A 10,135-nucleotide genomic window follows, 5' to 3' on the forward strand; every position below is an offset into this window, starting at 1 on the left:
CTTACATGCAACACTCTGGCGTGCGTGAAGTGAAAGCAAGATTTTGCACAGTGTGTTGCATATTACACCGATTGACTGAGTAGCATAGAGGTGTTGAGAAAGGTTGAATGAAGAGAGAATTGCCTAAAATGTTTGCGTGCAGAGTTGTTTTGTATCTGTTTACCGTTAGCCATGCGTGATTTACAAATAATAAAAGGTATATTTGCATAAAAACAAAAGTTGCCATAAGCAATGCGCACATCAACATGCGCAAAAATAATAGAGTAATAAAACTATATTGAATTTGCGCTTATAGCCTATTTCCACCTAAGTTAACCTTATTGCTGTTTACGCATAACCCTTTAACAGTACATTGAAATGTAATTAACATTAAGTTTACATAAAATAAGTTTAAGACATTTAGTCATAATCTTCAGGGCCGGCACTTGAAGAGTAACCAATTAAAAAGGCCATAAATTTAGTTTGGTGGCCAATCGATGACACAAATTCTCGTATGAACGGTCGGTCAAATAAATCCTATCGTTTTGGGAGTTTACGAATTGCTCAATTTGAAAAATTGTCGAGAAGAATGGAAGCGTGTTGTAGAGAAGGCAATGGCCCACCCCGGACTATAATGCCAAGATGATGAAATGGAGATGGATTGGACACGCCATACGCAAGACAGCTAACGAAATAAGCTTAACGGCGTTAAACTGGAACCCTCAAATATATCGCTCTAGAGGACGTCCTCAAGCATGGCGGCATAGCCTTTTTGACGAGTTTTTAGGAGTCGACGAAAATCTAAGTTGGTTCCAAATGCAAATAATCGACAACATTAACAATCGTTTGTTTTGGCACTATGCGCTTCTAATTGGCACGACAGCAACAGATAATAATAATAATACAGATACTTAAATGCCACTTTCTTAAGGGACAAAACGAAGAAAAACTATGGGCTTTCCATATATATATAGGATATTTGCTATGATGAATAATAAGTCAGAGACACAGAGAGAGAGAGATACTGGTAGCATCACAAAACGTCATGGAGGTGGTAATCAAAAGACTGCAATGTCATGTGAAATGGTTCAAAAAGTGAATTAGCGACTTGAGCGAAATCCCCGACGGGGTGCCAATCAAATGGCGAAAGAACTGAAAATATCTGACCGTAGCATCCGCCGCATACTGAAAAATGATCTCAAAGTGAAGCCTTACAAGATCCAAGAGGCGCACGATCTCACACTAAAGCAGCAACAAGTCAGACTTGAGAGAGCGAAGGAGTTGCTTCGCTTGGCCGCAAGCGGTCAATTTCCGAACATTGTGTTTTCTGAAGAGAAAATTTTTCAAATTAAGCAATTCGTAAACTCCCAAAACGATAGGGTTTATTTGATCGATCGTTCATACGAGAATTTGAGCCATTGATTGGCCACCAGGAGGGAGTACCCGCCAAGGTAATGGTTTGGGTCGCTGTAACCGCAGATGGGCGCCCTTTAATCATTTTCATCGAGCCTGGCGACAAGGTAAATGCGATATATTATCGGGAAAGTTTTTTGGAGGTTGCTTTAAAGCCGTGACCAGACAAACGTTTCGGTGGCAGACCATAGACGTTTCAACAGGACTCGGTACCGTCTCGCAAAGCTCGAGTGAGCTAAGAATGGCTAAACAACAATGTTCCGAACTTCATAACGCCCACACAATGGCTCTCAAATTCACCAGACGCGATATATTATTCCCTTTGTACCAATTTGGGGACCACAGTCCGAACTAACACCTTTAGCAGTTTCGACGCGACGTCCGCTAGTGGGCCAAAATACCTGCAAGTCACATTTGGGCAGCTTGCGGTTCGTTTCTGGATCGTCTCAAGGCCATAGTCAAGGTAAAAGATGGTCATATCGAGCAAAAGTAAATTGATTCTTAATTTCATATTATTTTCACACATTTTTTACTTTGAATTGAATAAAAGTAATTTTCCAAACTAAATTTATGGCCTTTTTAATTGATTGCACTTCGAGTGCGGGACCCTGTAAATTGACTTAACATATTGCCTTTTGTATTATATAATGAAATAGAAAATATATTCTAAACAGGTGCATAGTGAGCATAGAAACCCATTCATCGCATTCCACACACCTCATATCACAGTTATTTATAAATATATCATTTTCAAAGGAACTAAAGCAAATTCTATTTGCTTCTGCATTCTCTTCCCAATTCCATAAATTTCACTCCATATTATCTACAGTTATGTGTAGTTATTTTCACTAACAACATTCATATGCTCGATTGAGCCACAAATTGCGAAATAATTTCACAGCACAAATGAGAGAAAGAGCCAAAATTGGAATAATAAACGAGAAAAAATTACAAAAATGCAAATATTTGTAATGAAGAGAAAAAAGCATGAAACAATGTTGAGAGGAAAATAAATGGAAAGTGATTGAATTTGCTACAAAATGTCAAATTACAAAAATATGAAAAAAAATAAAAAAAAAAATTTGCCAAAAACAAAGCAACCGTAAAAAGAAAGTAAGTAAGAGAAAAAATCCACAGAAAATTGCAGTCGACAGAATGTCGCATAAAAATGTCATTGCCCATTCGTTACGTTTCATTTCACTAAGTGACACAAAAGTGCAAATAAAAAGATAAGCAAAAAATACGAGAAAATATAAAAATTGCACACAAACGAGAATGCAGCACAAAAGGTTAAACGTGCTATAGACGCCCACAAACCGAATGAATATGGCGCACACCTACGCCCACTTTAACATAAGCATTGCACATCTTCATATGGCGAGTTGAAAACACCCTGCAGGAAGTTGGACGAGGATAAAACGAAGTACTAAGCAGACAACATAGCCGAATAAGTGTCACTACTAGTCAGTTGGTGCCAAGTATAATAATAGAACATGAAGAACAGATGAGATATGTGAGGAACTATGAAGAGAAGGCACAAATAGCGAAGGTTTGTAAACAAAAATGAAAAGTTAGGTTAGGTGGATCCAAACAAGGAAGGTGACAGAAAAAGGAAGAGAAATAAAGAGGTTGTTTGCAAATACAAAAATATAAATAAATCTCTAGAAAATGGTGAAACCGCGATATGAGAGGTCTTTAGTAGATCCGGAGCATGCCGCACTGGTGGACTATGCACTTCCGTCTACAATTGCCATTAGAAAGTTCATGACTCTCCTACCCCGAGGAAAGAGTGGGAACAGGACGATGTGGGACATGATGAGTCCATCCGTGCATACACTGATGGCTTAAAGCTCGAGGTTAGGGTGAGCCAGGTGTAATACATGGGCTGAAAAGTGCCCGGCCGAACAAAGAAAACAGCGATTACGATGAATGTGGGAGCAATTCGAAGTTCAATTCATGCCAAATATAACATAACACAACATAACATAACATAACATAACATAACATAACATAACATAACATAACATAACATAACATAACATAACATAACATAACATAACATAACATAACATAACATAACATAACATAACATAACATAACATAACATAACATAACATAACATAACATAACATAACATAACATAACATAACATAACATAACATAACATAACATAACATAACATAACATAACATAACATAACATAACATAACATAACATAACATAACATAACATAACATAACATAACATAACATAACATAACATAACATAACATAACATAACATAACATAACATAACATAACATAACATAACATAACATAACATAACATAACATAACATAACATAACATAACATAACATAACATAACATAACATAACATAACATAACATAACATAACATAACATAACATAACATAAAATAACATAACATAACATAACATAACATAACATAACATAACATAACATAACATAACATAACATAACATAACATAACATAACATAACAACGGTATTTTCCCCATCAAGAAGCAGTGTAGAATTAAAACACGCAATCGGTGAAAATAGCAAAAGTAGCGTCTCTCTAATAATTCACGAACAAATGAATAGAATATCATAACATTTTAACAGCTGTTTTTCTACGGTTAGTACTAACTGAAAAAGAGGTGAATGCAATAAAACTAGTGCCAGCTATGTATTAGGCCCGGAACGTTTCAGCCCATGTTTTATATATTCGGAGATGTATTCCATTTTTTCACAAAAGTGAAGAATAGGTGTGCTGTTTCCATTTCCATTAGAAGTGCATGAAATATTAAGTTTACATAAACTACTTTTCACTAGATCTTCAAATAATATTTTTCAACCTAGTCGCATTTCAGGCAACATCAACGGAAGTCACGCAATATTGTAAACAAGAAAAAAATAATTAAACTTTTTCATTCATCAAAATATATAGACACATATGTACATACTTATCACTATATGAAAGACAATATCAAAGATGCTGCGAAAAACGCATATTCTGCTAGCTTCACTTTCCAGCATCGCTCGACAATTCTCTACAACACAGATGGTAAATACAGCTTAGGACATCATTCAAATGAAATCAAATTATGCAATTTACATTTTATTTCGACCATTCGTAGAGCAAGAACCGAGTTTGTGTCATTGGCGCCGGCGGTAATGTGGGTCAACCACTCTCGTTGTTGCTGAAACGTGATAGTCTCGTGACAAGTCTCGCGCTGTACGACCTAAAAATGGTGACTGGTGTGGCACTGGATATTCGGCATATGGACACAAATGCTCAAGTGGAAGGGCACGAAAAAATAGAAAATCTACCAAAAGCGCTGGATTGTAAGCAAAAATCTAGAAAATAGAAGTTTATGAATTAATATTTTCTATTTATTTTTCGGCATTCACTTAACATAGGCGCTGAAATTGTAATTATCGTTGCTGGCCATCCAAGCAAGAAGGGAGTGGCGGATGATGAGCTGCTTAAAAAGAATGCCAGTATTATTGTAGAGCTTATGCCGAAAATCGCCGAGTTCTGCCCCACAGCATTGATTGCAGTGGTTACAAGTCCAATCAACTCGCTTGTACCGTTAGCAGCAGAGATACTAAAAACGGTGTGTAAGCTGGATTTGAACTAATATAATACAAAAAAAAAAAATACTTAAACCTGCATCTAATTCCATATACAGAAAGACGCTTACGATCCCAACCGCTTGTTCGGTGTCACCACGCCCAGTGTGGTGCGTACGCGCTATTTTATGGGTGATGTATTGCAAATAGATCCCGCTAGAGTGAACGTACCCGTCATTGGCGGCAACTCAAAATGTACCATCCTACCGGTAATCACACAGTGCAAGCCGATTTATAAGTACGAGGATGAGGATGATGTGCTGCCGATAGTTAAAAAAGTTCGCGAGGCTGAAGAGGAGGTGGCAAAGGCAAAGGGTGATAGTGCAGCTTCGCTGGTTATCGCGCACTCTATCGCTAAATTCACGCACTCACTGCTGATGGGTCTTGGGGGTGTGGGTGAGCCAATTGAGTGCTCGTTTGTAGAATCGTTTGTTACCGAATGCGAATTCTTCGCTACGCCTCTGAGACTGGGCAGGAAGGGTATTGAAAGGAATTTGGGCATACCAGATTTGGCTAAGTTCGAAGATGACTGGCTAAACGAATTGATACCGGAACTGAAGGAAAGTATCAAGAAAGGCATGGAATATGCGAAGAGCAAGAAATGAGTTGAGCTTGTGGAGTGGGAAGCGGGTAGCAGGAAGAAAAGCAGATAATTTCACTTTACAAGAGTTTTTGTTTTATTTTATTTGTTTAATTCGAATTTTGGATTAGTTTGTTGGGTGTTAAATTTTTATTAATTTACATGAATAATAAATAGAAATTTGCATTTCTGGCTACTTAAATAGCAAAAAAGGAAATGCTTTAAAGCAAATATAAAACTACGTTTGTGGCTATTTAAATAGGAGAAAAGAAAATACTTCAAGGCATTTATTAAAATCGGATTGAGTCGCTCCTCCTACTGTAATTGAGGGTCTTACAAGGTAAAGCCCAAAATTAACAAGACTCGCGTCATGGAAATCTTTTAGATGGCGCCATTTTTTTAATGAGTTAGTGCGTTGGAAGTTACATCCCAGGCTGACTTCCCATGAAAGCTTGGTGACATTCGGTTCAGTGGAAGCGAAGTTATTGCGTCTAAAGTGTTAGTATGTTTGTGTCATCGGTACAGAAATGAGTTCCGAGCAAAGAAAAACGTTTACCGAAACATTTGAATTGATGAAAAAAGTTTATGGCGATGATTGTCTATCTCGTGCCAGAGTTCATGAGTGGTTTACACGTTCGAGAGATGGTTGTGCGAACATAAATGGCAATGAATATACAGGCTGCCCAAAATCAGTAATCACCGAAAATTCCATCGAAATTGTTCGTAAATTTATCAAAAATTAACCGAAATCATCGTTGAAATTCATGGAGTCGGAGTTGAATATCTCCAAAACATCGATTTTCGCATTTTAACTGAGCCCAAATGAAGACCCTACGAAAGATCTGTGCACGTTTCATTCCGCACAAATTAATTGAAGATCAAAAATATCTCAGAATTCAACATTCGAAAGAACTCATTAAAGAGGCGAGAAACGACGAGAACTTCCTTAACAACATTGTAACTGGTGAAGAAACGTGGTGATTCCAATATGAATATGAAACTAAGCGTCAAAGTGCCGGGGAAGGCCCCAGATGAGCCACTACTCAAAAAATCGCGTTTGGAGAAGTCAAAAAGCAAGTCGATGCTCATTTATTTTTACCATTCCAAGTGAATTGTCTACAAGGAGTTCATGCAATGCAATTTTTTGTCCTGGCATTTTGAAGCGTTGGTTGCATCGCATACGTCGAATTCGTCCTGAATACCGCGAAGAAGGAAGCTGGCGCTCATTGCATGAAAATGCCCATCTCATCGATCCACTCTTGTCACTGATTTGTTGACTAGAAATCGTATTGTAACCATCAATCACTCACCGTATTCGCCTGATGTGGCTCCGTATGACTTCTACCTATTCGGAAAATTGTATTTGGCTATGAAAGGAAAACGTTTTGCGTCCGTAGAGGCCATCCATAAGACTTGTACCGACATCCTGAAGGTCATTCCGGTCAATGACTTGAAACACTCTTTCCATAAGCTTTTAGATCGCGCAATACAGTGTAACGAGGCCACAGGCCTGCTTTGAATAAATAAACTCGAAGTTATCAGAACAAACCTCCTGTCGTTTCTACTTTAGCTCAGTCTGGTTTATTTTTGACTTCACCTTGTAGCCTCAAATTAAAACACAAAATGTGTACGAGGTGTGATTAAAAAAATAAGGCGAGTTTTAAAATTCCGTGGGCTATGGACATTCGACTTTCGACTATTTTTTTTAAGTTAATACACCCGTGTGGAAGATATGTTCACGGTTTTAGCAATATGGCATGCTTAGTTTGTTTGTGAGAGGCGTAAGTTAGACAAGTGTTTTGCGCGTTCTGCGATTTTCTGCGATTTTCTGCTAGCGAAAAAAATGAGTCAAAGAAGTTGCAAAAAATTTTGTGTAAAAAATGGAATTAAGTACTTCAAAACTCTTGAAATGTTGACAGTGGCATACGCTGAGAATACTCTGAGTCAAAAAAAGTTTACAAGTGGTACAAGCTTTTCACAGAACATCGAGAAGATGTGAATGACGGACGCCCCAGCACATCAACAAGCTATGAAAATGTTGAGAAAGTGAAGAAAATCACAATTAGAGAAGTTGCTGAGGATGTCAGCATATCGGTTGGCTCATGCCATGCAATCATTTCAGAAATTTTGGGCGTAAAGCGTGAGCTTTCCAGAGCTCTAAATATGATACAATGGGCTTTTTAGCCTGAGTGTTTTAGGAGCCACCAAATCTCTTTTGGTGCTCCTTGGCTCGACCATTTTAAATTTCAATTTCAAGCGTGTGTCGCAGCGAAGATCGTTCCAAAATAGCTGAATTTTGTGCTTTTGGTCAATTTTGTGCTTTGCATGAGCATCGCTCAGGAATTGTAGAATGACGTCAAGGATGATCCAGACTTGCCTAAAAGGGTCATAGTTGGTGACGAATCATGGGTATATGGTTGTGACATCAAAATCAAAACCCAATCGTTCCAATTCAAGAGTCCAGGATAGCCAAAACCAAAAAAAAGGACGCCAAGTTCTATCAAATGTCAAGGTTCGGCTCTCTGTTTTCTTCGATTACCATGGCGTAGTGGAACAGTAGTTCCTACCACAAGGTATGTATTCACCAGATTTGGCCAGCAGCGACTTTTTCCTGGATTGGAGAGACCCATGAAAGGACGGCGTTTTGCGACGATTGAGTAGATAAAAACCGAATCGCTGAGAGAGTTTAAGGAAATACCAAAAGCTGCATATCAGAATTGCTGCGAGGATTGGAAATAACGTTGGCACAAGTGTATTATGTCTTAGGCGGACTATTTTGAAGGAGCTAAAATAGAAATTGATGAATAAATAAATATTTTTTGAGAAGAAGGAAAATTCACTTCGTTTTTTGAACATACCTCGTGAATAAGAAAACGGCACAGGAACTGCTTAGACTTTCAAGAGAGAATACCTCGACGGTCGTGGCTTGTATAACCGGTAATTGGCTATTCGGAAGGCATTACTTGAGACTAGACGTCTTCTCTCATGAATATTGTAGCAGTTGTAGAGATGAGGAAGAGGAAGAAACAGTTGAGCACTTCCTTTGCCATTGTCCAGCCTTAGTTAAAATTAGGGCAGGTTTTCTAGGTAAATATTTTTTCAATTGGCATGCCAAATGTGTTCATAATTTACTTAAAGGTTTGACATTTACGAAATGGGACGCTATACGCTTGAACAAAATTGGGAAATATTGGAAACCTATTTCCAAAGTGGTGAGTATTCTTCTTCTTTTTTGATTTTCACATCGGTGGCTACGTCAATAAGCAAAATTGTCTGAATTGGGGCTCAAAAAATCCACACGTTACTGTAGAGAAGCAAATGCATCCACAACGAGTCACTGTTTGGTGCGGTTTTTGGTCTGGCGGCATCATCGGGCCATTTTTCGAAAATGAGCGAGGGGTTGCGGTTACAGTAAATGGCGAGCGTTACCGTGACCTGCTCAACGAGTTGTTCCCAAAAATTGAAGAGGATGACATGGACGACATTTGGTTTCAACAGGACATTGTACAAGAAAGTTACACTCGAACTTTTGGCTACCGTTTTTGAATTCCGATTTCAATTGGCCGCCTCGGAGCTGTGATTTAAGCCCGTTGGACTATTTTTTGTGGGGAGCCGTTAAGAACAAATGCTATGAGAACCATCCAGAGACGACTGATGCCTTAAAACACGAAATCGAAGTTGCCATTCATGAAATTGGAGCCCAAACAATCGAAAATGTGCTTAAAAATTGGGTTGATCGAATGGCCTACTGTAAAGCCAGTCGTGGCAGTGATTTGAACGATGTATTTTTCATTCATAAATGACAATGTTCAATCTTCAAAATAAACAAAAAAGTTTGAAAAAATATTGATTCGTTTTTTATTTTATAGCCGATTCAAAAAACTAATTTTACATTGCCCACCCTATAGGGCTATCTGACCAGGGGATAGGACCAATCCTGTACATTTTATAAGGGTCAAAAAATGGTTCCACGCAGCAAAACAAATGAGGTTCCCGTTTCACATAGTAATATCACAACCGACTAGTAAGATCTAAGTGAGTTTGCCGTACAGACGGACTACCTAACAAAACCTATGTACGCGTTAAATGTTGAAAATGCTCTAGACTGCGACCGAAAAATGCCATTTCTCAAAAATCAGTGTGGTTTGTTCTTGAAAGTTACACAAAATTTAATAATCTACATTAAATGTATTTGCATATGAAAATATTCCAAAAATGCCGCTAAACTTAGTTATGTTTTTTATATTATATAATAAATTCCTGAACAACGCTAGCTTTTGGCCATCTAAAAATCTCTTCTACGATCCCCTCGATTACGTTTTTTTAGAAAAAAGATTTTTACGATTCTTCTGTTTCTTCCAACATAGCCGCTGGATCTTTATTCGCTGCGCTAAGCTCAGACAGCTCATCGTTCCATCGCCTACGATATTCGCCGTTGCCAACGTGCAAAGTTCCAAAAATCTTGCGCAGAAGCTTTCTCTCAAACACTCCCAGCGTCGCTTCATCGGATGTTGTTATCGCTGATAAAT

General features: G+C 38.1%; 1 protein-coding gene across 1 annotated transcript; it reads left to right on the forward strand.

Annotated features, from left to right (window-relative positions):
- Window positions 1-4,299: 4,299 nt before the first annotated feature.
- LOC129248070 (malate dehydrogenase, mitochondrial-like) lies at window positions 4,300-5,792 on the forward strand. The gene is made up of 4 exons (XM_054887501.1): window positions 4,300-4,457; window positions 4,531-4,738; window positions 4,814-5,010; window positions 5,086-5,792. The coding sequence occupies exons 1-4, from the start codon at window positions 4,386-4,388 to the stop codon at window positions 5,629-5,631; spliced, it is 1,023 nt and encodes a 340-aa protein (XP_054743476.1). The 5' UTR covers window positions 4,300-4,385; the 3' UTR covers window positions 5,632-5,792.
- Window positions 5,793-10,135: the final 4,343 nt, after the last annotated feature.

The sequence above is a fragment of the Anastrepha obliqua genome, chromosome 5 (assembly GCF_027943255.1).
Source record: "Anastrepha obliqua isolate idAnaObli1 chromosome 5, idAnaObli1_1.0, whole genome shotgun sequence".
NCBI lineage: Eukaryota > Metazoa > Arthropoda > Insecta > Diptera > Tephritidae > Anastrepha > Anastrepha obliqua.